Consider the following 27756-nt stretch of genomic DNA (forward strand, 5'->3'; position numbering starts at 1 on the left):
CTGGCCCCTTGCCATTTTTGTAATGTGGCCCACAGGTAAATCTATTTGAGTATCCCTGACCTACAGTACAATATGAAAAAGTTCAAATGCCAATCCAAGTGCTATTTTTGAAAATGTGTGAAACTTTTGAAAATGCTTGAAAATATTCCAAAAGGATTGGGGGGAGAAAAAAGATCCCTGACATGCTCAAAGGGGATCTGCTCAGGTGGGTGTAGAGATGTACTGTAGTAGAGCATGATATATTATATAGAGCAGTGCTTCCAAAACTTTTAGCCCATGACCCAAAAGAGAAATAAGACATTTGGACACAAACTTTGAGCTTGTAGATTTCTAATTTCTAATTTAGGGAATGTACCGGTATTTGTATTTTATTTATGAAATTTTTGGGGGGCGGAAAACAAATGAATTAGTTTTCAACTCTTGAAAATGTGTGCATTATTGTGTGGAAACTTATCTAATATAAAATGGGGCGTGGCCATATGTGTCATGTGACACACACACACACACACACACTCGTGACGTGAGTTCAAGTTGCTGCTGTCCCCACTCCCCACACACACACACAGATCACACAACTATAGTGCATAATTGATCTGCAGTAGTTAACTTCACAACTATTCTCAACATCTGACTGCACCGTAATGCCGTATTTTATATGCACTGGGATTTTCATCATGCTCGAAAGTCTTTTGAACCGATCCAATGGTCGTTGCATGCACGCTGCTCTTTCAAACCCTGATTTGTAGCACTGTTTATTTGGTAAAGTAAACCTCGCGTCGCTACTTCCACGTACGGTACTGCTCGGAGCTCTGATCCGGTCTAGAGCCCGCCTGCTGTATCCGGTGATTTGTGGAGACACAACACATGCATGCACTGTTTCCGTATCCGCCGTAAACCCAGACCCGGATCAGCCTGCAAAGTGAATCGATTCCCCTAGCCAGCCTCGCTGCCTTATTCATTGGAAACAAGTCGAAGCTGTGCATATACGCTAACAGCTGGTTAGCCTTCTGGCTAATGTACAGAGGTAAGAAGGAATACTACTAATGCCTTACACCACCATCATTTACCATCTATCGACCATTCTGATGTACAGTATATACGTGCAGTGCATGCTTACCATTTTACCATTTTTCATCGTTAATTGTAACATTACTCCCATAGTCATATGTCCACATTGTCCAGGTATTCAGAATTCCAGATATTATCTGCAAAGATCAAGGTGTCATGGTTTAGTAGCCATCCTAACTAATAACTCACCTTTTATGTCAAGTTAATACAATTATGAATTCAGTGTAATGCGGTAGGTAATGGTATACAGAAGGATGACATATGGAGCCCCCTAATCTAATTAGGAGGGTGGGGGGGGGGGCTTAATTATTCCATAGTGTGTAGTGTGTACTGTCCGGACCTTTTCCCTCACCATTTCGTCATAGTAGGTTAAACACTACTATAATAATTAGCGTTCCATTCAGGTCACAGTCATGTTGGCTCACTGGAAAAGCTCTGGCAGCATCCTCTGCTACAGTGCTACCTATAGTATCATTGAAACACCTGTGTTTATATCCTATTATTCTCCCTATTAGGTGGCTTTTCAAGTATATAGACTAGCTATAATCATGCTCTTTGGCATGTATAGTGCTCAGCAGGAGTTGACCTCGATTTTAGATCGAGATTGCAAGAATTAAAGTAAGCTCATTATTGGGCATAGATAGATGACAGTAGGTTCAGTCAGAAAAAGTGTCTGTGCCTATAGGAGCCATGTTGTTTTAGTTTTTGACTTTTTGTTAAGATTTTGCTTGTCCTTGTAGCAGCATAACTCTCATCACCAATCTTTGTTAGACTGTTTTAACATGTCTTCCACTGGAGTTGTCTGCCACACGGTTTTGTTGTTATAAACATTGTGTATAAATGTCACCACAACCGATACTTGTAGGACCTATTCTCTGGAATACAGCGACAAAATGCTGTTTGTTTGTATCTTGAATCTTCGCATATTTTGACCTGCTTGTGTGAACGTAGATACGACCAGCACAGTGGCCTTGTGGTGTCTGCCCTGAAACTGGGCCAAAGACTGTAAAAATGGGACCAATTAAGTGCCTCCCTGCTTGGCACTCGGGTGTAAAGGGTTGGATTGGGGGGTTAGATCAACTACAAATGATTCCCGAGTGTGGCACGGCTGCGGCTCACTGCTCCAAGAGATGGGTGAAATGCGGAGAACAAATCTTGCATACAGCAATGTATGTGACATATAATAGGAATTTAACCTTTCACTTTAGCTTGAATAATTGATCATTTCTACTTCTCCTAGGCCTGCTTCTATGACTTATGACTGTCATCCACAACCAGAGAGATGTACCCCCCTTCAAGAAAGGACTTCATCTCTCTGACACTCAGTGACCAGCACAGCCAATACAACAATGGCAAGCATCGCAGACAATCCTGCTGGAGGGTGAGTTGTTATGCATGTCTCTCAATGGAGTCGTAGTAAAAATCGTGTGTTAATGGCACTCTTGAGAGGGTACCAAAGTGCTTTACAGGGCAAAACAAGAGAGAAAAACACAAACGTAAAACAAGCAAAAACACAGTAACATTAAGGCACTAAAACCATAGCAAAGAGCATAAAAACAGTGCAAGATCATTAAAGAGCTTTAAGTGGACCCTTATGTGTCCATTTGGATACAGTTGTCCACTCTCAGAGGAATGCACAGTACAGAGGATGATGCTAATGTCACCATTGTTAAAGAATCCAACCGTGGCATCAATACATAATGTAAACAGAATTATTCACAGCATGGCTCTGTGCGACTCTAGACGTCTATAAGAGGGTCTGGAGCTCATCTTGCAGACTGCTGGACCGACCAGTGCCACATTTACTGTAATTCTTCAGTAGGACACATAAGTACTGCTTTTTTTGTCCCATGCCCAGCTTTGTGCGTCTGTGTGTGCCATGTATGATGATTTATGATGATAAGAGCGCCCCTCACTTCACACGACTGTCATTTCTAACGTTAATTAATGTTTTAATATATTATTAAATATAATCTATAACTTAATTTCGTAGTGTAAGTTTTTGGAGCTCTGATTGGGCTGAAAATAATGTTATAGAGATACGTCATATACTGTACATCATATAAGTGACATAGATGATGCCACATGTCATATCACCTCTGTCGGGTGGAAACATCATATGTCTAAAACGGTGAGGGGCGCTCTAATCATCGTACATCATCATCATCAAGAATGGTGGTCCCTTATTGGCCAAGGGTTCCCATCGACACGCTTATGCCGATCTGCTCAGAAACATATGACGTAAATTCTCTGTTCATTGTCAATGGCATTTGACAATGTTTGTTAGACAACACACACACATTAAAGCTCAAAGCGCGTTTTTTCGAGCCACGTTTCAAGCACACACTCATACTTTTGTGTGACGCTGTAGTATGGTCAAGTACACCATTCATAATATTATCATTCAGAGTGGGTAGGTACTAGGGGTTCAGTATTTCACCGTTTCACTTTCAAGGACACTTTGTTTAATAGACATCTATAGCACTGTTATAGGGATCAAACCTGTGACCTAGTCTTTATGTGATGGTGTCACATTAAACTTTAAACACTGTCACACAAGATGTATGCAAAGACTCAAACCTGCAGTATACCGTCCTCATTGCCATGCTGTATATAGCCCGTGATAAAACATGTGACTGCTACAGTAGGTTTCAGTCTTTTCTGTATTCTCCCTTTTGTCCCTTCCTTCCTATCGCTCACCTCAAGCAAAAAATGTTTCTCCACCTGTCATATGATAGCTTACTCCTTTGTTTACTAGTGCCTGTTCATTGTGGCTGAACAATGCCAATGTCTCCTTTTGACGGCATGAACAATGAACATACTGGTTGCCTTGAGAGGACACTTCTTGCTCCTTCAGTATGAGACTGCAAACTGGTAGAAGAATGCCTCAATACTGGAGTCTGACCAATACTGGATTTTGGGGGCCAAAAATAGTATCTGTGATCCGACAATACTGTCCGATAAAATCGGCTAACCGATACATTGCTCTGGCTCTACTTAATATGATTTATAGTTATATAATTACAATAAACATATATATTCTACATTTTCATCAAAAATTCGAATGAAATGAGTGAAATCTGGGAGTTAAAATGCCTCCGGAGACAATTATGTTGTGTTTACCAGCAAGGTTCACCGGTGGTGATTGCACAGACAGACACTTTGTGGTGTTGCACAGGTGTTCATTAGTCCAGGTAGCAGCCCCTAGAGAGCCTTGAACCCAGCTTGCGTCTTTCCGTTTGCTCTCACGGGGGACCCTGCCTCTGTCCCTCCCTTTTTGTTGCTGGCTTGTGCTGATCAAATGGCTTATTTGTGAGCAATTCAGTGTGGGTGACTGCATCAAGCACAGCAAGATAATGGGGTCGTACAGGGTAAGCATAGCACAGCACATCTCGTTCTTTGTTGTCATTCTTAAAGCCTGTTTTAAAGTAAAGGGGAGCATTCTGTCTTGTTTGCACGGGTTCAAGTTCATTCCTGGAGAGATGATTGACCAGTTGGACGAATGCTATTGATGTGGAATTCGGACGTGGCTGAAATGTTTTTCAAAAGTTGCATCTGTTTGACTTTTTTCTGCAGAAATGGAAGCAGCTGTCTCGGCTGCAGCGGAGTTTGATCCTTCTCCTGCTAGCCGTGCTACTCATTCTTGGACTACTTTCCTATCCCAGTCTCACAGAGAAGTGGAGGGGTGAGTACAAGGCTGTAATGGTTCATCAAACATATCTGTTTAATCAATTATATTAAAAAATATATATATTTAAATAAGATCAATAGAATGAAATAACAGATTTATAAGGTCAACACATTGTGATGTAACATGCTATGAGCTATCAATTACAAATTTGTCACAGAGATTTGTTAGTCTTAGTTGGTCTTAGTTAACAAAATTAGTGTGTGTGTGTGTGTGTGTGTGTGTGTGTGTGTGTGTGTGTGTGGGGGGGCACACAGGTAGTTAAATGTTTTATCCCAAAATATTATTGGTTAATTGAAAAGGTAATCAATCAAATAATTGCTAATCCTTCGCGGAAATTACAGACCCTGATGCTCAAAGTTCAAACACAGATAAAGATGTTATCCACACTATTCACAGCCATTCAGTGGCACTATAATGCTTCAAAGTTTCCATTGTTGCCATGGTAATCCCTGACTGAATCAGTAGGGTCTAATCCAATGTTTTTAAAAGAAAATTCCTTCTCAAGTCAGACTGTGTGCGTGCGTGCAGTGCACGACACACACACACACACACACACACACACACACACACACACACACACACACACACGCACACACACACACACACTCACCGACTAACTTTTAAGGAGAAAATTAAAACCTATTTAAAAAATGTCTGTGGAAGTCCAAGGTTATCTGAATAGATTAGAAAGCAGGTGTCTCTTACAGCAGGGCTGAAAGGTATAATATTAATATCCTACTGAAATCACAGACTCTTCTTCTTTGAAGAGAAGTCATTGATCAATTCATCAAGGTCCAACTCCCGGACCAGTACTGATTGGCAGCATGAGCATGTCCAGGACAGGTCTATCTGTCATTCCCATTCACAGCTCATTTTTGTAAAAAGGAGAGAGAGAGACCGAGAGAGTGAATCTATAAAAAGATGCAGTTAGAAAGCACTCGCTTGATCACAATCCACACACACACACACACACACACACACACACACCACACCACACCACACCACACCACACCACACCACACCACACCACACCACACCACACCACACCACACCACACCACACCACACCACACCACACCACACCACACCACACCACACACCACACCACACCACACACACAGGGAGAAATAAAACTGAGAAACAAACTGTTTTACTGACATTATTTGACAGTGTCACACAAAGGTTAATTGGATTTATAATGTCTTATCTAAATCTACCACACTTCCTGGGGTGATATGATTAGAGGTGAAACTGATTTTCACATTATGATTTAAAGCGCGCTAAAAGTGGTCTGTTATTCAGAAATAACCAATCGGAATGGTGTATTCAGCATGTGTAGTAAATAAATGAATAATAGACAGATTTGTGTGTGTGTGTCGTGTGTGTGTGTGTGTGTGCGCACTTACAGTATGTGATGTGTGTGTTCACATTACAGTACACACACATGACACATATATACGACTATACGTTATTATGCTTGTGTATTTGAGCCCACATTCATTCTTGTTTCATGTGTTTCACGCACGTGTAATGTAGGTCTGTCGGATACGGAGGACTGGCTGGAGCTAGACGACAGACAGATAAAGGCCTTGCCTCCGGTCAAGTCTCTGGCCGGGCCTCTTCTAGGCTATGTGTCGGTGCCAGAGCTGAGGCCGGCCGTGAAGCCCAGACTCATCCCAGAGGTCATTCCAGAGCCTCAAAGACTGAAAGCCCCAATTCTGCCCAAACCCCCCGTTAAGGTTAGTAAAGGTAGTTTCCACTATATTACTGTAGGGGGTGCAATATTTAATCGCACTAGTCGATTTAATCGATTATATGAAAATGTAGTGGGGGGGGGGATATAATTTAGCTTTTTTCTTTCCAAACTTAAAATAAATAAATATGCCAATTGAATTGCCAATCTATGTTGTGATCTTGTAGATCTGCTATTTTCCCGAGTTTCTTGCAACACTGTTTTACAGCACAAGTATTACATAGGTCATAGGGCTTAGGACTGGTCAATCAGTCTAATCTATTCAGTCAATTATATATTAAAAAAAACCCGATTAGAATTGAGTTTACATTTCATACATTATTATATTGTATATTCGTTGATATATGTATAAGTAATGTAACAATATTTTCTATTCAATTAATCAAAATAGTTATCGATAGAATAATCACTTTTAAAATACAAAGGGAACTTAGGACTACTGCACCGCTATTGCATGATATTACTTGGAACAAATTATATATTCTTTTTGAGTGGTGCAGCCACTCCAAGGAACAGCAATGTCTGCATAAGGAGAAGAGACTGGAGCAGCACGGACATTTAGAGCCTTTTATTTAGGTGCTGAGTATACAAACGACTAACGTTTCGACCTTGCGGTCTTCATCAGAGTCATAGGGTGGTAGCATTTCGGCATGTCTTAAATACAGGCTGGGCTATCAATGAGCTAATGACAGGATACCATGTAACATGTAATAACCCGTTAATACCAGCAGGTGGCTATGGAAAAACGCTGTTGAACAGTAAAATAAATAAAGTAAAACAGTGATTTAACCATAAAAAAGCCATCAAGATTAAAAAACCAATATTTAGGAAAACAGTGCACATATAGTTAAGGGCCTTGTGGCCAAATATATAGGAAAAAAAAACAAAAAAAACAGGTAAATCAGAAACAAGACAATAAAACACTCTCAGGGCAAAAAACATAAGACTTCAGGGACCGTCTAAAAAGGGGCATGTTTATAAAAAGCATGAGAGGCTCAGTTCTTCATTGAGGCCATTGGGTTCTAAAGTGTCAAGTGTGTGTATTCACTGTGCTTCTCTGCGGAGCAATTTATTGATTATATCACCTCCCCGTGGCGGGGCTGTGATTTTATTCCCCAAAATTTGAGGGAAGCTGGTGACCCATTATTAGCCTCTTTATAATGCCTGGCCATGGCATAATCAAGGTTTTGGGTTCGAATGGCGGTTTTATGTTCTCCAATTCTTAATTTTGTTTTGTTTGGCCTATGTATGCTAGTCCACATGGACATTTAAGCATATAAATGACATATAAATGACATGTGTTGAACAGCAATGTCTGTCCCTATGTCCATCCCTATGTCTGTATGTCCCTATGTTTAGGATACCAATGGGGCAAAAGTGGCACTGTTGTGCTAGAACCAGAGAGAGAGATAGCGTTGCACTGTTGCCTGCTAATTTCAATCTGGAGCGTGCATCATGCATGCGAGAGAGAGACAGAGAGAATACACTCTTACTTGTGAGAGAGAGAGAGCGTTTTCTGCTAATTCCCCCACACAGTTTGTGTCTCGGTTTCTCGACCGTTTCGGACGTGGGGTGGCTCGCTAGAACCGGGCCAGCACCCTGGGCGCGTTCCTGTTGCACCACTCAGTTCACATGGGTGTGATATTTTTATTTTATACTAAACAACAGGTTTTGGCCCTGATCTGACAGGGCCCTGATGAGACCTGCAGTATTTACTTGTAATGACTAATTTGTTTGTGATTGTTGACACCACCAGAAAAGACAATTCCAAAGCAAGAGAGGACCACCGAGCCTGCAGAAAGCAGCCAATGTTTCAGAATCAATAGGCAAGGAGAAGCAAGAGCAAGAATCGATAGGCAAAGAGAAGCAAGAGCAAGAATCGATAGGCAAGGAGAAGCAAGAGCCAGTTAAAGAGGAAGAAGAGGAGAATGGACATAAGAAGATTGTGAGGTATTCTGAAGAGTCTTTCTTTCTTTCTAAATACCAATACCCCCATGTCTGTAGTCGTTGTCCCTGCTGACCCTTACTGTTTGGTCTTGGGGACAGGACAGTGGTTCTCTAAAGTGGGGTTTAACATTTTAAAAACTCCTCACGGTCGTGTCTGTGTAGGTTATGTCTTGACACTGTGCACATGAAGTTGCCAGCTGCCAGACAGTGAGGAGTTTCACAGCTTTCCTACAGTCGGTCTCAATAAAGAGGAAAAACAACAATTCAGGCATATACTGTAAGAAGGATGTCGTCTTTTCAGCTGGCGCGGGGCCATCATCGAAGCTGACCAGGCCGCAGAACCAATACCGTCGATCAGTGAGAGAGATACTGCAGAGCCTCCTGTTCCAGCCAACCCAGATGACGCCGTTTCACTGGCACCAGGTCTGTGTGCATTGTTACATTTTCAGCCTTCTGTTGATGAACAGTGGCCTTCAGTAAGTGAGGAGGTGTGGATTTAGTTTTTTGGTGGGTGGCCACTGTGCAGGAACCTTTCAGCCACTACAATAGATGTTACACTACACCTCTGTTCCTTAGTTCCCCTGAGCTGTGGCTGCAATATACTGTAAGGTAGCAGTCATATCATTTGCAGCATTGTAACATGATGTCAGGTTGCCTCCAGGCATGTCTTCAGGGATAACATGTACCTTCTCCAATGAAAAGAGAAGCAATATGAGTGAAGGCCACCATCAGCTTATAGGGGTAAACATGATGTAAGGAACCGTCAACCCCTGACTGTAAAAACTATATATAACGGGGGGAACAGTGGTTGTGAAAAGTGATCTATCTGCTCTTGCCCTGTAGAATGCAGGATGGCAAATGGCAATGTCAGTAGGTAATCTAGGTATATTATAAACGGCTTTGGTTTGTAATGCACTCTGGGGTTAATGTCTCGCTTCGGTACATCTGTATGTCCTTGTGTCCGTTTAGTTGTAATTACCTCTGAGGACAGGCTGGAGGCTGTACGCAAGACCTTCAGACATGCCTGGAAGGGCTATAAAGACAGTGCCTGGGGTCACGACGAGCTCAAGCCCATCTCCAAATCTTTTGGCGAGTGGTTTGGCCTGGGTCTGACACTGGTTGATGCACTGGACACTATGTGGATCCTCGGGCTGAAAGAAGGTAATGTGTGTCTGTCAAATCTTGTTTCTCTGTGTCACTGCACCAATGGTTACAGAACAAGTGTAATGTGATATGTGAACGTGTGATGCCTCTCGAGCTATGACTGGCACTCTGCTGGTAGCCTATTCTAAAGTTCGGAAACGTAACGTTTGTTCGATTATTTTTCTCCTTCAATAATAACAAATTGGTATTATTGATGACATTTTAAATAATTTACTCACACCTTCGTGGAATGAGCAATACGCTCATTCCACGATTGCACGATCCATGTAATAAAGGTGACTAATCAACTATTTAAATAAATATATAAAATAATTACTCAAGGAAAGAAATTATCGACTGAATGTAAGTTTCCAAACCTGTGTTGTGTAGTACTTGTGTAGTAGAGTTGTGTAGTACTGTCAATGTATTGTGTGATCTGTACTATACTATGTATTGCGTAATAATGTGTCGTGATGTTTGTGTCCTGATGATGGCTGCTTGGCGCAAAAATAATTTTCCGCAAGGAAAAATAAAGCATCCATCTATCTAAAGTTGTTTTCAATTTGTCATGTCTTGAAAAATGTAATGGTGTGCACTGCTGTGCAGGGCTTGCCACTCGAGGTAAACAATTTTCATCTCTGTCCGTGATCTTTCCTGCGGAAAATTAATCCTTCCGTCCCCTGTGTCATTCTCTGTCTCTCCTAACAGAGTTTGAGGAAGCTCGGCACTGGGTGCAGACAGAGCTGTCCTTTACCAAGAATGTGGACGTGAACCTTTTTGAGAGCACCATCCGTATCTTGGGAAGCTTGCTGAGCACCTACCACTTAACAGGAGACGAGCTGTTCTTGGAGAAAGCGGTGAGTCGGTTCACGACAAAGCTCCTCGCTGTCAAAGTGTCCTTGTTCTTGTAGTTCCTGATTCTGATATTACTGTAGATTATCAAAATGTGATTGAATGCCAATATATCTAAAACATTAGCTAAAATGAATGAATGAAAATTCATATCTGCATGGATTGTGCCAATCTGAATGAATCATGGAGATGTTCTAATGCAAATCAGAATATTTATGAAAATGTTATATAGTAGATACTGTAAAATGTTTGGGGGTAAAGAAGTTCTATTGAATATTGATTTAATATTGTCGATTAATGAGAAATTTGTGACTTTGTGGAAAGGGGGGGAAACTTGTATTCTGCATTTTCCTCACCACCTACAGAAAGACATTGGTTCAAGGTTGATGCCGGCCTTCAAAACGCCCTCCAAGATCCCTTACTCCGACGTCAACATCGGCAAGGGCACAGCCCACCCTCCTCGGTGGACGGCGGACAGCACGTTGGCAGAGGTCACCAGCATCCAGCTGGAGTTTCGAGAGCTCAGCCGTCTCACCCAGGAGCCTCGGTACCAGGTGAGGTCACATGGAGAGAAACCCTCTCATCCAGGAGCCTCAGTACCAGGTGAGGGCACATGGAGAGAAACCCTCTCATCCAGGAGCCTCAGTACCAGGTGAGGGCACATGGAGAGGAACCGTCTCACCCAGGAGCCTCAGTACCAGGTGAGGGCACATGGAGAGAAACCCTGGCCCTTTGTTATGAGTTACTATAGAGGGTATGCGCGTGACATCATCACCATACCCGGACGTTATGTGGGAATGCCTACTAAAAAAATATTTCTGGCCTTGACAGCCCATACATCCAAACAGAAAAGACCTATTTGATTGCATGAAATGACTTTAAACAACATTAAATTCACTTTGTCACTCACTTTGCCACTCGATTTGCCACTGTGTTTATGCGCCCTGGTAGGCCTTGTACGGTAGGTCTGAAATGAACACATTGTCACATCTACAGAATATGTACAGAATGCTACACTGCAAACTACACTCTAATTGGAGATCCAGTGTGTGTGTGTGTGTGTGTGTGTGTGTGTTTGTCCCTTCCCTGTGTGCATGGGACCTGAATGGAAACAATACCGCAAGGTCTTTCTTCGGAAATCCTTTTGGACCAAAATGCCTGACTGTACCTTGTGCTGTTTGCATTTTTCTTTTGTCTAATCAAATATTCAATCAATCAATCAACCCTGTCCCCAGGAGGTTGTGAATGAGGTAATGAAGCTGGTTCACAAGTTGCCGGGGAAACACGACGGCCTGGTACCCATGTTCATCAACACGAACAGCGGCCAGTTCACCCACAAAGGAGTCTTCACCCTGGGGGCCAGAGCAGACAGCTACTATGAGTATCTGCTCAAACAGTGGATCCAGGGAGGCAAGGTTGAAGACGAGTAATTACATTTTTTTTCTATTAGTGTACGTGTACATTTTGTAAAAAAAAAAAAAAAAAAAAAACGAATGAAGGTATGGAGGCATGGATTTCTCCCATGGGTGATTTAAGATAATTAACCACAGACCCTTTTCTCTGCATACATTAATGAAACTCCTATGGAACAAAGCATTGAGAATATGCCGGCAACATACAAACTACTACTTCATTCTGTGGGCAGCTGGGAAAGACACTAGTCATGTGAAAACCAGTCATAAAAAGCCGAATTACTGTCATGAGACATGATTAATGAACTAGTTAATGATGTTTTGTCATTTCCAGCCTGTTGGAGGACTACCTCCAAGCTATTGAAGGAGTTAAAAAGCACCTCGTGAGACAGTCAGGACCCCACGGACTAACCTTTGTTGGGGAACTGTCCCACAACCGGTTTAACCCCAAGATGGTAAGACGCAATTGAGCAAACATCATTTTTCTATTTTCTTATCTTAGCGTTCACTTTTCAAAAATAGCAGTTCTACAAGTTCACAGTGTGTCACTTCGTGCCATGCTGCAAGCTTGTACATATTTTTTTTTCAGAGCTTCAGCTTTAGAAGGCATTTGTAGAATCTGCCTCAGGTTAATGGGTTAATTAAAGCTATCGGTCGATCTATATAGCTAGCCAAATAGATAACTAGATATACATTAGATAGACAACTTCCTACTACCTACCTAGTAGTTCCTACCTACGTTGTTGTGTGTTTATATTTGTATGTGTGTATCTAGTATAGTAGTACATGTACTGTACATAATTTTGCATTGTCAAAACTTTCACAAAATTGCAGTAACGGCAAATCTACACGCTCACAAAGCGTCTCATTGCTGCACACTCACTGAGCTTGTGTGTGTGTGTGTGTAGATCAGCTGTTTCATGATCCGCCCCTGTCCCCTCAGGACCACCTGGTGTGCTTCCTGCCTGGCACCCTGGCGTTGGGTGCTCACAACGGCCTCCCTGAGGACCACATGGACCTGGCCGTGCAGCTCATAGAGACCTGTCACCAGATGTACGCCCAGATGGAGACCGGCCTGAGTCCCGAGATCGTCTACTTCAACAACCACGGGCTGGATGGGCGGGACATCGACGTCAAGGTGAGGCCAATAGAGTCTGATTCTACAATGCCGTTTGTTTTAGTTTAGGTTAATTACATTGCTGATTTAGTACCATTTGAATCTTCTGTTTGTGTGACTTAATAACATTTGAAAGAATCGTTTCTTGATCGATTTGTATTCATGCCTGGCATGGTTTGAGTCTCAAAGTTATTATTTAAAAATCAAAACCTCAATATTTATGTGCTTAATTAACCTCATCAAAATGCACAGAATCCATCTCAAGCTCATTTAACTGTTGATTTGCTTAAAACATTATTTTTATTCCTTGTTTGGTCTTAAAAGAGCCTGCATTTCTCACATTTGTTTCAAAGTTAAATGAGCCAAATCAAGAGTTGTCTTTATTTCTTACACATTTTGTTGTGTCTCAACAATGTGTCATTGCTACAAATACAGTATTCATACAAAAGATTTGCTAGTGAACTGCTCTTGGGTCTGTAGCCATGGGTTTTGGAATAATATGAATCTCATATGAGACAAAACAATGAAACATCATGCAAAGTAACGGTTTGGTTTGGTATTCATGAGTGGTTAAAATATTAAAAACAGTATGTCAGAATCATCGGAATGGTAAATAAAATGGTAAATGGTGCATTTATATAGCGCCTTTATCCAAGGCGCTTTACAGAGATTGTGCATTACATTCACCCATTCACACACACATTCATACACCGATGGCAGCGGAAACCATGCAAGGCACCAACTAGCACATCGGGAGCAATTAGGGGCTCAGTGTCTTGCTCAAGGACACTTCGACAGTGACTCTGGGGGAGCCTGGGTTCGAACTGGACGTGACCTGGTCTCCTCAGTGGTCATTTTCTGTGCTCATACATTGGATTTTGTCAAACCACTTAAAGTTCCAGGCTCCCGAAGGTGGCATAACAGTTTCCTGTTCTGGTTCAGTTTCCCATAGCTTTTTCTACTATACTACTTTTTCTACTACGTGTTTAATTGACTCTGCAGCAGATTTCATGATGTGCAATCACTTCAAATCTGCTGCTGAGCCACTCAAACGAAGCAATGGGAAACTGAATGGGAATCGCGCTTGGTACTTTACAGAACCCGAGACTTCAGATAACCATAATGTGTTTTTCCATTGACTTTCACTTTCACTCTTCTCCACGCCTCAGACTGCAGATCGACACAACTTGCTACGGCCGGAGACTGTGGAAAGTCTCTTCTACATGTACAGGTTCACTAAGGACACTAAGTACAGAGACTGGGGCTGGGACATACTGCAGAGCTTCAACAAGTACACAAAGGTATAGAGTTTATACACTATTGTAAGTATACAGTAAAACAACGCATCCCGTTGAGCTTGTAGATAATTTAGTGCTACTAAGTATAAATCAAGCCTATAGTTTTGCCATATTGCTGAAGGCAAAACTCATTAAATGTGTGTCCTGTTCTACTGTCTGAGACCCAGGCTGTTTCTCAGCACCAAGAACACAAAAAACTGATTTGAGCAGGTTCCACAATAGCTAGAATAGAATTAAAGCAGTACACAGTGCTATGCAGTGCATACATTACCATGAATAAATACAACAATTGGTTCAAATAACAGTACTGCATACGCAACTGTTTGTACAGATATCGTGCAGACTTCATTTTAATTGTCTCGGTTATAATCACCATATCCAATGCTCCTTCCACACCAAGGTACCTGGCGGCGGCTACACATCGATCAACAACGTCCGAGACCCAGTCAACCCAGGCCCGAGGGACAAGATGGAGAGCTTTTTCCTAGGTGAGACACTGAAGTACTTATATCTGCTGTTTTCTGACGACATGGAGTTGCTCAGTCTGGACAAGTATGTCTTCAACACAGAGGCACACCCTTTTCCCATCTGGCCGTCTCCACCCAAGTGACATGTTGCCATGGAGCAGACGTCCCTGGGTGGCCGTCCCACAGTGCTCTGAATCCGTTGCTCTCTTAATGAGTCCAACGGTCACCAGAATTCTGTCCATGTTGGATTGTGGTATTGGAGCACTACAGGAAAATCACTAAACTGTCCACATGCGCTTCCTGTTCCATGTGGATATATTACTTATATGTTTTCCCTAAGGTGAAGGGGTTTCATGTAGAGCTGGTCTCTATTATTATTATTTTTGGTGGGTCGCGATGGCCTATAGTCACTGGTTAAGGTTCGTACGCCTTATAGGCTCCTATGCAGCCTGACAGCGAATCCCGGGTTCGATTCCCGAGCCTGGCGGATCTTTGCTGTGTGTCACTCCCCGACTCTCCCCCGTTTCCTGTCAATTTCCACTGAATCCCCATCGAAATAAATGCAGAAAAGTCCCAAAAACCCATCCATCCATCTTCAACCGCTTATCCGTAATTGGGTTGCGGGGGCAACAACTCCACCAGAGAGCTCCAGATTTCCCTCTCCACAGCAACATTAGTAGTGATCCAAGGCCATTGTGGAGATATAATCCTCCCATCTCATCCTTTGTCTGCCCGGGGGGTCTCCTTACAGTGGGGCGTGCCAAGAGGACAAAAAATAATGAAAAAAAGCTTTTTGGTGAATGCAGTGCACAGATTTGTCTAAATGGAGGAACTATTTGCTGCTTAAGACAAAAGAAGAGGGCATGCAGAAAAAGCAGTTTGTTTATCGATTGTTCCATTATTTATTTTTCTCTTTTAATTTTAATCACATATGTATTAACCATTGATTGAGGTCTATGGAAGGAGTTCAGATAAATGCATTGAATCAGACTGCTCAGCACAGGCAATAGGTCTGCCTTTAATTTTGGATTTGTGGAGTGCCTGGCCACATCAGTTCTGACTCTGGTACCAAACAAAAACTAAAGACGATACAGCTTGAATGACACGTTTCAATACTCCTTCCACATAGATTGCCGTCTCTCAATGGTTGGGCATGACTCCATCATTTTAGTAAAGCCAAAATTTCCAAAATTCTAAATGTATGAATACCATAAACATACTAACGATAGTAACGAACAATCACAAGAAGAAGAAAAATGACAAATTACCGGTAGATACAAAGACATATTGACCTAAAACATATTATCTTATAAATGTATTATTATACAGCTAAAGAACAACATTTGCATAATATTATTACAAACGCCTCCGAAACAGGGGGTATGACATCATACCATGTCCCAATGAAACCACTGGCCTATTATGATGAAACTAGTAAACTATTGTCCGTTCTCAACGTGCGGACACTGCGATCATGTGCGACACGGCACAAACTTAAAGCATTAAAACGTATCTGTGGAGAAGAACGTTGGCGGCCTGAATGATCCTCTCCTGATGAAGTTCGAAAACTTTTCCATTGTGGTCCTTTAGAAATACTAGCCCTTACCCGTTGTGAGATACTGTATTGACCCCTGAGTGCGTTTTCACAATATCTATTCACTAATAAATTCATTATTAATTTATAATTTGTTGAATTGGAAAAAGGGCTTCGTTAAGACCTCCATATTATTATGGTCAATGCCTTTGTGAAAAGTGGGAGCGATTGGTGCAGGCGGTGTTTCTGACAGACAGCCAGACATTGACTGAATTATAGTATGATGATGATTGGTTTTACTGAAATGACACCTTATGTGAGAGTCTGTGATCTATGTGGGTTGGAATATCTGTCATTCAAGCCTCGTCTTTAATGACTAATGAAACCTGTTGTTGAAACGTCAGCCTAGTCTTTTTGTACCAATATATTGAAAATAAATGATTTCAGGGACTGACAAAGGACAGAAAAAAAAAAACGTACAAAACATTACAAGAAAATACAAAAGGCTGCATTTTTGAGATGTTACAGATTTGAATTCCTCATACATTGACCATGGGTCCTGTTGGTACCAGCGCCGTGTGATTGGTTTCTTACTTGTTGCTAAGAGGATCTCGATTAGATATTTGTCATGTGTTAGAAAATCTTCGGGAATATTCCCTATACGAAAAGTAATTTTTAACTTGAATTCAATTGCATGTTCAGATAGATTTCTTTCTTCCCTCCCCCCACACACTATTTTTTGCAGTGAGCTGAGAGAATGTGTAGTCCCAGCCAAGTGTACTCTTTATGATCAGATTCACTCTTACTGTTGTAGTGCAGTTGAACACTGTGAAGGCAAAACAAAAAAAAGTGCACTTTGAGAGTTATACAAAAATGCCGTCCTTTGAATACTATCATACAAGCATTAACATATTTTTATGATTATTGTATGTTGTTGTAGCGTGCCTTAATGTAGACACTATAGCCTACCTAATGTGAGCGATAATAGCCTATAGGGCCAGAGCAGAGCGTAGGGTGGAGTTTCGCTTAGAACGGGTTATTTTGGTTGCCATTTTCCTGCCTACCAGTAGGTAGGCTAGTAGGCTACATTTCCCAGCCTCACTGTGGAGACATATACCATTGTAGATAAAATAATTAAATAAGCACTGCATGGTTTGGGTGTCGGATGACAAAATAACATAAACTTGATACCCTAACTTGTCCATTCCACTGCGGGCCGTCAGAATTATGCTTCCATTGTAGCCTCGCAGTGTGTTGACTGTCGGAGATATCAAATAATTAAATACACGCTGTTTGATTTGGGTGTCGGCTGACAAAATAACAACCTTCAGCAACATTCCCAAACATATGTATGCTCTGCTCTCTACCTGTCCTCAAACGAGCATGACAGTGTAATCAAAATAATAATGGTCAGATCGCATACAGACAGATTTTTTATTCATCAGGATATGTCCACGTCTTCTTGTCAAGTAAGATGTAAACATTGAGAACTGTTTTGGCGTGAGGGAAGGGAAGGTCAGAACAGATCAGAACTCCCGAACATTTTCTAACGGCGAATAATAATACCACCGTCGATCCAGAGCCATAGAGTAGAAGAGTTGTGACAAGTCAAAGATAGGAGAGATGGAGTGACAGTGTACACACCAGCGTCACTGACAAGCAAACCTACGAACTACAGATTGGCAGCCAAGTAGCCTAGCATCCTACTAGCCTACATGTAGGCAGGAAGATGGCTCCCAAATAAGCCAAAATCCTACAGAACGCGTCACTATGCCCTCCCCCTATTGAATGGTGGAAATCTTAACGGGACGAGATGCTACAATGTCAGTTATTTAATGTATTTTCGGGTTTTTATTAATGTCTTAAATTTTATTGTATCAAGTTTAATTTATTAAGGCTGCCGTGCAGTCTTGATGTTACTGTACAGCTAAGAAACAAAAACAAGTCCATTTAATGATGGACTGCAGAGAATAAATATATATATTGTAGCAGATAAATTCCCACATTTCGTACCTATTACCAGATATAGCAAATTTACAACATTCAATGTGCTTAATCACATCTCCATACTGAACCATTTTGATAATGGAAAGGTGCGATTGGTAGATAATAATAGTGGCGATGTATGCCGTTAAATGGCCACATACAGCCATGGCATGTGATTATCACCTGTACATCTTCTTCATTATCTGCCTCCCGGAATGTCCTGATCACCATCATCCAAAACATGTTATTTCCAAATCCATTTCGGTGCTTTAAAGTCTAAACCAGTAGTTCTCAAACGTTTTCGTGCCAACTTAAGGACCTCCACGTTGATATGTATTTGGTTGCGGACCCCCATCTGAAATTGTGTTGTACCAGGGAACTCGGAAGAAAAGATTTGTGCCAAATGTACAAGCTCGCAGTGCTGCACGAAGTGATGCGATACGCTGCGAGCTTGTACATCTGCTATTTTTGAAAGTGGTTAAAATGACTGTAGTCTCTCGAGACAGACTGTTGACTCACATTGCTTTTTTCCCTTTTTTTTGCCGATAGGTCCCCAGATTGGGTTGACATTTTTTAGTTACCCCTGTAAGACCCTCTTAATTTGGGAGTTTTGGGATATCTTTTCACGTTGATGAATGTACAGCATACTGTATAAGGACTGCAATTGAAATAAGTCTGACTTGCCATCTTTGATGATTTTAAAATGCTTGTATTATGTACAATGCAGTGTAAAACATGTCGAATAAACTAAATTACCGTATAATGCACTCTGCTTGTACCAGTGAACTTGCATGTCTAAGAATGACTAAAAAAAGTTGTCATTGACAGATTTGAAAGATATTCGTGGATTGAGGTCCTTCCTTAGTCTACTGTACTGCACAAGAAATACGAGGCTAATTTCTGAACTACATTTGTTATAGCCATCCAGCAACCTTGACTAACCATCAGTTAAGATTTGAGGCATGGGCAGAGCCTGGTGTAGGACTGGGCAAACACGGGGTGCATACTTAGTTTAGACTAGTCATTGGTTAGACATGGGTTAAGGTTGGGTTTAGGTGTGCTGCCCTGTGGGAGGTTAGGGTTAGGGTGAGGGTTTGAGATAGGTTGTAGTTGTAGGACTAATGACTGGTCTAACCAAATGACTAGTTTAAACCAAGTACTGTCTAAACTATAATTACTGCACCCGGTTAATCTTGGTCTTGTAGATTTTTTCTTTTTCTTTTTTTGAGTGGTGCAACCACTCCTATAGACAGCTATGTGTGTCCCTGGCTGGCTGTGACCCTGGCTGTGTCCCTGGGTTCGAGCACGGAAATAGCATATTGTCACCACCAAGTGTCACTATTGTCACCGCCAAGTGTAACTGTTGTGCAGCCTAACACATAGACACACACACACACACACAGGCCAGGGAGGAGACCTTGTACAGTACAGTACAGTACAGTACAGTACAGTACAGTACAGTACAGTACAGTACAGTACAGTACAGCACAAGTACAGTACAGCACCACTCACTTCAGACGCGTCTGAATTTTAGTACAATGGTTGCATACATAAAAAAAGTAAAAATTGTCGCTCTACAAGCTTAAAACACATCACTGATGTGCTATTTTCCCAATTTTTTCATAATCAAGGCAAAAGTTTGAATTAATCACGATATTGATTGAGCACCAAGACCTAGCCTGGGGTGATTTTTGAATCGTCAATAAAAAAAGAAGAGAAAACTAAACAAAAACTACTTTAGACAGGATAGTCACATATTACACACACTTCTGTGCGGTGGTTGTTGTGTTAATCCAGAGATTAATAATGAAACCCATGCACCTTTTTATTAACGGTTTTCTGAAAAGCGTATGTTTCTATATCAGTGGTTCTCAAACCTTTTCATGTCTTAAGACCCCAAAAAAGATATGCATTTGGCTGCGGACCCCAAACTCAAAATGTTTGCTTTAATTATACATGTATAAAGATTTGGACAAATTCTCATGATAACATAGAAAGCCAAAGTATAAGATTACACAGATCCTTTTCCTGGTTATGGGTTAATTTGTCTTAAATATTTCTGATCAGAAATGGATCTTCATCCTTCGTATGTACAGCAGTGCTCAGATTATGTGTCATATTGGTCATTTTGATGGTTATTTCATTTTCCAGTGCTCTGCTGTGCTCATTGAAATGCATAGGTGGTTCATTGTCATGAACCATTACACTACATCAAAGTTGACAACATTTTTAGTGAGTGATGCGTTTTACTCAGGGGTTATGTGTAGACTAGTTGAGGAAAATCCTTAATGTTTGAAATGCTTGTATTTTTCTATAGTTTTTAATGTGCCAATGCATACATTTAAAATAATGTATTCTGTTTGAATGATCCTGGCATGAGTCCTGGCTTGGGTTGTGCTTGCAGTACAATAAGCCTTTTAGTGGAATCTGTCAAGAGCAGTACAGTAGTTCTCAAAGTGGGGTCCAAGGATACTCGGGATTCCTCGAGGGGGTTCCAAATGGATCCTTGCAGGTCTGTAAAGATCTGCCCATTTTGTACTCTCTCAGAGTTTTGCGGGGATCCTTGAAATAAAAACGTTTGTCCACTAATGAGATTGTCCATTTTGGTTCCATGTGTACGCTCTAAGAATTATGGGGATCCTTGACATTTAAAGGTTTGAGAACCACTGGACCAGAGAATCAAGTGTTTGTTCTTTTTCTTTTTCTTGTCTTTTTTTTTTTTGCAAAGCCAGCACTAGCCAAGGCCGTTATATTACAGAAGCTTGCCTTTCATGCTCTAGTGAAGAAACCACACTGAATCACTTTCCTGGAATGGGTTGTTTGCAATGATGGAAAGTAACTAAATATCTTTACATTTTTAATACATTATACTTCTACTCCACTTTCACAGGTAAAACATGTTTGCTAAGATTTGGTGTAGAAGGAAACTTGCAGACGGGGCCAAATCGGATCCGCTTTGACTAAGAATAGAGGGTTTATGTGGTTAATAGTCCCATCATTGGGACATTGAACCTGTGCAAATGGTTTCTGAGTGCTTGCCCCTATATATTCTGAACCCTCTAGGTAAAATTGCCTCATGTATGAAGAGTTTATGATGAAAAAAATACAAATACATAATGACTAGATTTGTAATAAAACGGTTTAATTTCTTTAAAACTTTCCAAACACTTACTAGCTCTCTGGTGAACCCATAATTGCCTCTGTTAGCTTCAGCTGCACTCAGACGTTGAACTTGTTGAATTATGGAAATGGAGATTAGGCCAAAAGTTAAAACACCTAGATGTTCTATTATGTTTTTGGTTCACAACTCTGGGAATTCAGCACTGCTGTTTTCCTATCTTGTGAGTTAGTTTTTTCCTCAATTGATCTGGTGACACGTTTCTCCAAACTTGGGTCCAGACTGTCATAACAGCACTGCTAGTTTGACAAACAGCCCAATTCCACTGCTAAAAGTGTCTTCATTTAGTTCATTATATCAGTTTTTGTCAGTTTTCTTTTTGGCCAGCGGTATTCTAAAGTGGCTGTGTAATGGAGTAATTGAAGTGTGAAGGGTACTTATAATGGAAGCTGCCTTTCTTAATATTGCAACTGACATTGCCTTTCATTGCTGTCAGGCCTGTGTATTTATTCAGTCTTTTCTGACTCCTTCCTTCCTCGGCGATTCATCAACTTTTTCTTCCTCCTGACCTCTCCTCTTCCTCTCCTGTTGTTCCCCTCTACCTCCTTAAGTCTCAATTTACACTTTTTACGTTATTATTTCAACTCTTCCTCCAGGCTGCTCCATTGTTTGTTCAACGCTTCAGGCCAGGGCTTTCACAAAGTTATTGTAGACTTTAGTCTAATTTATACTCAACAAATATAACTGATTTTTAAAATGAAAATCAATGAGTTTTGTTTTTGGACTCCTCGTGCCCGCCTGCAGTTCTTTTTTCTCTCTATTTTTTATTTTTTGTTTGTTCTTTCTTTTTTGTGTAAATGAAATCCAGTGTCTACGCCTCTACGGGTTGAAAGACTGACCCAGTGTCAAAACCAAAGACATGGATCAATGACGTTTTCTGTTGGTGATTAATTGGACTATCTGAGGAATAGGAGTTTGGCAATGAACTGTCAAGCTCTCTGATTTTACAATGACAATAAGAGTCAACTGTTTCCCGTTGCTTGAGTCATTACATCAGGTCGTTTGTCTCCTTGTGAAAGGACATTTTTATGATTATTTGAATTATGACTGTTGGAGGGCTAACTCCTACAATGACACGCCAGACCTCCACGACCTCCACTGGCTGCCCGTCAAACAATGAGTCCACTATAAAATGTTGCTCACGACCTACAAGGCAGTGCACAACCTTGCTCCCCCTACCTCTTTGCCCTCCTCGTGCCACGTCCCGTCGCGTTCCCTCAGGTCCAGTGCCGGCATCCTGGAGGTCCCCAAGACCAAGCACCAAAACTGGGGCGACAGGGCCTTCTCTGTGGCTGCCCCCTCCCTCTGGAATGCATATCAGAGATGCCCCCTCCCTACCTTGAAAACCACCTTGAAAACCCACCTGTTCAGAATAGCCTTCTCAAGTTGACTTGATTTCAACTCCTTACTGTTAGTGTTTTACTGATTTTAATTCTTATCCTTTTACTTATCTGATCTGCAATCTGAGAACTTACCTGAGTAATGTAAAGCGTCTTTGAGTAACTTAGAAAAGCGCTGTATAAATCCCAGATATTATTATAGCGTCCCTATTCTGCGGTGGATATTGAGCAGAAATATCCGCTCAAAATTCACAATGCCAAGTCATGTTGTGTAGAGGGAGAAACTGTGATTTATAGACACCTGGGGAAAAATGTGCCCCCTCATTTCACAAAGCGAGGCAAAAACCTTTATTTTGTGTTATGTTCTTTGCATTATATACTGTATATGAACAAGCTTGATTTGAGTGATTCCTCACTTTTATCAGAATACTTTTGTCATTGAACAAAATGCTACTCAGAATTAAAACATTTCCCCTGCTATGTGAATGAAAGCAAATACAAATATTTAAACATTTGCTGGGTTTAAGAGAAACTTGAAAAACAGTTTGCATAACTGTATATTCTTATTCTTAGCAGAGACAGAGCACCTCGTGGGAGATTATTTTAATCAAACCATTGAAGCTGTTCAACCAGAAATTGGCAATAATGCAACACCAGGGGGCAACAAAGTCCATCACTAAGATGTGATGTCATAGATCTGAATGCATAACATGGTCAGTGTCCTCCCTGTTGTTTTTAAAGTATAACTAAAGCATTATGTTCAGGATTCATGATGTGTTCCAATTTTGTGTGTGTGCGTTCGTGTGCCTGAGAGAAATGGAGTATTAAGGGAACAATCCACTGGTAGAGAGATACATTGATATCTAATCTAGTCACCTGCAACAAGCTAAATCATACTCAATGATCGTATATATACAGTTGTGCATATGCAATATGCATGTGTCTTATCTTAATTCATACTAGCCCACATGGTTTGACTGACATACCTATGATCAGATATTCAAGTCCTGGGTTTGCAGCTGCAATGCACGGTGAAACTGACAAGACATTCCCTCATCTGTCATTGGACTCATCAATATACAGTATGTAGTTACAAGTAAGAGATCACAGGAAAGGTGTGAGGTCTTTATGCACTACATGTATGCGTATGCTGCACAAGATCAGCTTTTCATCAGATATTAGAAGGCTTGCTTGAAGCACACCATTCATACAGTATAAGGATCAGAGCATTCCATTGGCTCAAACTGCAGTCTAATGGAAAATAATGGAAGGTCTTTTCTTTCCTGATGCCCTGCATATCCTAACATTTCACCGTGAGGGTGAATTCACATCACTGTGAATCTATCCTGAAGCCTCAGCCACAACATATTGGCAGAGCCAATATGTTTTGATTACCTTTTTGGTGGATAATGAATAAATAAATGATGTAGCAGTTGTGTGAGTGTGGTGGATTTTTTTTTCTTGTTTGTTTTACCACTTATCCCTATATACTTAGGGGCTTTACATTTTATCTAGTGACTAGATAAACTAGCATTCCCCTCAGACTAATCAAATCTCTGCTGAAAACAGCTTATCTATGTGAGCTTGTCTATTTACGCAAATGTGTGGTTAATTAAAGTGTTTTTGTGAAGAAGAAACTAGCAGAACTACAAATAAATGACCACCTGTACTTTCCTTTAACTGTACCCATTCTGCAAACTGTTCAATCAATCAATCAAACCAATGTCTGCACTTCATTCTGTTTGAAGCAATAGAGGATATAGGGCTTTATAACTACGCTTGGCACACAAACCAAGGACCATACAAATGGTACATAATGCCTCCATGCTTTCTCAGCCTCAAGAGCTGCATTGGCGGTAAGTCCCTGTGATATACTGGCATTATGTCCAGGGGCGTATGTGTACTCGAGCTGCCTCAAGCTAAGGATACAGGAGATGGAATAGAATAAATTAGTTACTGTAGGTTGATCTTAATTGTCTCCCTGCTCATAGCCTCAAGTGGTTTGGAGTGATGGAGAGCGCATATTAATATGTGGACCACAGATTGTAAACAAGGTGGTACCATGCAGATATCTCGTCAGTTTAATACCTTGATGAGATACGGATATTTCACCAGTGTTGTCATTATCTCTGTCTGTGTTGTAATGTTGTATGTTGTCCTTTGGTTCCTGTTTTATATCTTGTACTTGGGTTTTACTTTACAGTTGTGTAGCCTACTTTTATTTTGTAGTTATGTTCCTAGTGTTTCTTGTCTGCCCTAGTTGTTGCTACCTGTGTTGTCTCACCAGTCTGTTGGCTGTGTGCCCCATACAGTAGATGTGCCCCAGCCAATCCCTGTGTTGATCGTCATTGAGTTCACCTGTGTCTTCCTGTGATTGCTGTTGCTTGCCAGTTTGTTAGTAATATATACCAGTAGTCATGTGTCAGTATATACATGTATGTCCCTAATCCCCTGTATTTAGCTTTAGTGTAAATAGTAATACTCTTGCCGTTTTCGTGATTGGACAAAAGTCCTCTCTCTCCATCCACTACCATTGAAATAACATGTTTTTCAGTTGCTTCATATTCATATTATGTGCACCCAATTCTTCTTTTAAACTTCGTGTCAGTAAAACGGAACATCACAGATGCAGCATGGTGACTCATGTTTGTTTTTAGTTTTTTCCAAAAAAATATGTTTTAGCAGATTCAACATAAACAAGGCGGAACAAGACAGAAAGAGCCTGCTGGTTTGTCAGTCAGGGACCAATCGGAAGGCTGACAAAGGGTGGACTGCTCTGCTCCTGCCTCATGGTCCTGCACTTGGGTCCTATACTCCTGTCTCACACCGTGACACAGGTAGGCCTACCATTTACACTGTAACAGTACCCTCGGTATTCTGGCAGTTAACTGTATGAATGTACTTCAGTTTACACACACACACACACACACACACACACACAGGATGGAACAATGGAAATTATTCCCACAATGGAAATGCGCTCTCAAGCTTTTTTGTGTTTTATCCTTTTGACAGATGTAAAAAATATATATACAGTCTGGTCATATACTTTATGAATGTTTTGTCAAAAACACGAAACATATCGTTGCTGTTTTTTTTCTCACAAATCAGTGCTATTGAACACCCTTTAAGTCTGTGTGTTGTTTCAAAACGTCTTAATTCCATTGGACCCTCAAACTGTCTGCTAAAGCAACTAAGTCCACCACCTCCCCCCCTCTCATGGAAGTACTGTAATTGACAATATATAAAGTCACAAAACCAACTTTGATGAGCCAGTATTGCTTTGTTTTCAAAATATACGGTTGTCTTCGTTTCCTGATAAGGTTTTATTCATTTCCTGAAAATGTATATTTTTCATTTCCTGAAATGTGTCAGGAGCCCACAGGTCAGGACTCACTCTCACTCTCTCTGTCAAACACACCACACAGTGATTGTAAGAAAGAGTGAACATGCTTGTTGGATTAAAGAGTGTAAACAACTGCTGACCCTGCCACTGCAGCTGCCCCTCTGTGGCCTGCTGTAAGTCCAGACTTGGTAATTGTGGGGTTTTTTTTTACCACTGTGAGCAAATGGATCTTTTCTCAAAATGTTGTGCCAGAGAGATGGAGCATAAAGTACCCCCTAAGTAAGATCCCAAACTGATACTGCATGTCTGCCTACTTCAGAGCGTTGTGACAGCTCCAATGCTGTAAAGTTTAATGCACCATAGTTCTCTGTTTTATTGTGATGAGATGGATTTGGGTCTTTGGGCCTAATTGCCAGAGAAAATCCAGACTGTTCCGTCTCCATATACACTATACAGCCTCACTTTGTGGTGTGTGACAGCTTTTCTAGCCAGCTCAGTATCTCACACTGTTTATTCCAGTGATTTCACCCCTTATCCCAAAAAGACCAGAAGCTGATTCGAATGTCTTCTAGTTCTATATAGTTCGCACACTTTTTTTTAAATGTTCAAAAACAGCAGAAGTACATGATGTGACATGCTGTGAGCTTTAGTTACAAATCTTTCAATATATACTTTCACAGTGAACGTTTTTAACTCAAATCATTGCTTCTAGGGCGTCCCTGGAACCACTGACATAGAAACAGAGTTTTTTTCCCTGAAAACTCATGATTTAGAAGACTTGAAGAATGTATTTGTAGAATGTCACAGAGATGGCAGTAATAAGCCTTAGTAGAAACTGTAGCACTGCAGTCAGCTTTGAAGAACAATAACTCAATTATCAGGTATATATGGCCATATTTTTACATTGTTATCATAGAGCTTCATATAGTGACATATACTGTACCAGCAGTTCAGCTCAGGATAGAAATAAGCTATTATTATCTGGCATCTAATTATTGGCTTCATATGAGAGAGAGAGAGAGAGAGAGAGAGAGAGAGAGAGAGAGATGTTACAATATTGTAACTGTTTACATTCATGCCAATAAAGCTCTATGAATTTAATTGAGGGGGGGGGGGGGAGACCATCTGTTTGGACAGATTTTAGATTTCTGAAGTGCAAGAGGGTGAAATTGTGTTTTTTCCCCAAAGCTTTTCTGTAGCTTTCCAAATCAGCTGACCCCATGTCTCTACAGAAAGACGTTGTGTAAGGCTTCATAGTCTAGCCTCAGGGTCAAGACTCAAAGAGTATCCACAACATTGACACTTGTTATTCTGTAATTCAAGACATTTCAAATGATGTCTCTACTATTGTCTTTTAGAAATGAATGTTAAAAAAAGAATAACAAAGGGATATGGCATCCACAGACTTGAATGAAAATATACATACAATGCAGTTTGGTTGAACATGCCATTACAGAGAAGTCATTTACAAATTGTAACCATTGTAATTATCTGTTGACTCCCACTGCTATAGTATTCAACGATGTGGAGTGCTTTGCTCGTCTTTCTTTCCTGCTCTGCTCTATGGTGGATTGTTTGTGTATAACCTAACCATATATATATATATTGATGGATGCTTGTAATGA

At 40.9% G+C, this 27756-nt stretch overlaps 1 protein-coding gene across 3 annotated transcripts in view; it reads left to right on the forward strand.

The window, feature by feature from the left end:
• The first annotated feature begins 561 nt into the window (after positions 1 to 561).
• The window catches only part of man1b1a (mannosidase, alpha, class 1B, member 1a), a 31518-nt gene continuing 4323 nt past the window's right edge, over positions 562 to 27756 (forward strand). Inside the window, exons 1-14 of one of the 3 annotated variants that reach the window (XM_080755920.1) lie at positions 562 to 1024; positions 2309 to 2449; positions 4645 to 4753; positions 6295 to 6497; positions 8268 to 8461; positions 8760 to 8881; positions 9428 to 9619; positions 10310 to 10458; positions 10819 to 11007; positions 11689 to 11879; positions 12200 to 12320; positions 12809 to 13003; positions 14152 to 14283; positions 14681 to 14768. In XM_080755920.1, the coding sequence (XP_080612046.1) occupies positions 2351 to 2449; positions 4645 to 4753; positions 6295 to 6497; positions 8268 to 8461; positions 8760 to 8881; positions 9428 to 9619; positions 10310 to 10458; positions 10819 to 11007; positions 11689 to 11879; positions 12200 to 12320; positions 12809 to 13003; positions 14152 to 14283; positions 14681 to 14768 (1984 nt within the window). In that variant the 5' untranslated portion in view covers positions 562 to 1024; positions 2309 to 2350. Of the gene's footprint in view, positions 1025 to 2308; positions 2450 to 4644; positions 4754 to 6294; positions 6498 to 8267; positions 8462 to 8759; positions 8882 to 9427; positions 9620 to 10309; positions 10459 to 10818; positions 11008 to 11688; positions 11880 to 12199; positions 12321 to 12808; positions 13004 to 14151; positions 14284 to 14680; positions 19035 to 27756 lie in introns of those variants that run through there. The other 2 variants (XM_080755918.1, XM_080755919.1) reach the window with 2 other exon arrangements.

Source organism: Protomyctophum bolini (genome assembly GCF_963924005.1).
Source record: "Protomyctophum bolini genome assembly, chromosome: 22".
NCBI classification, from domain to species: Eukaryota; Metazoa; Chordata; class Actinopteri; order Myctophiformes; family Myctophidae; genus Protomyctophum; species Protomyctophum bolini.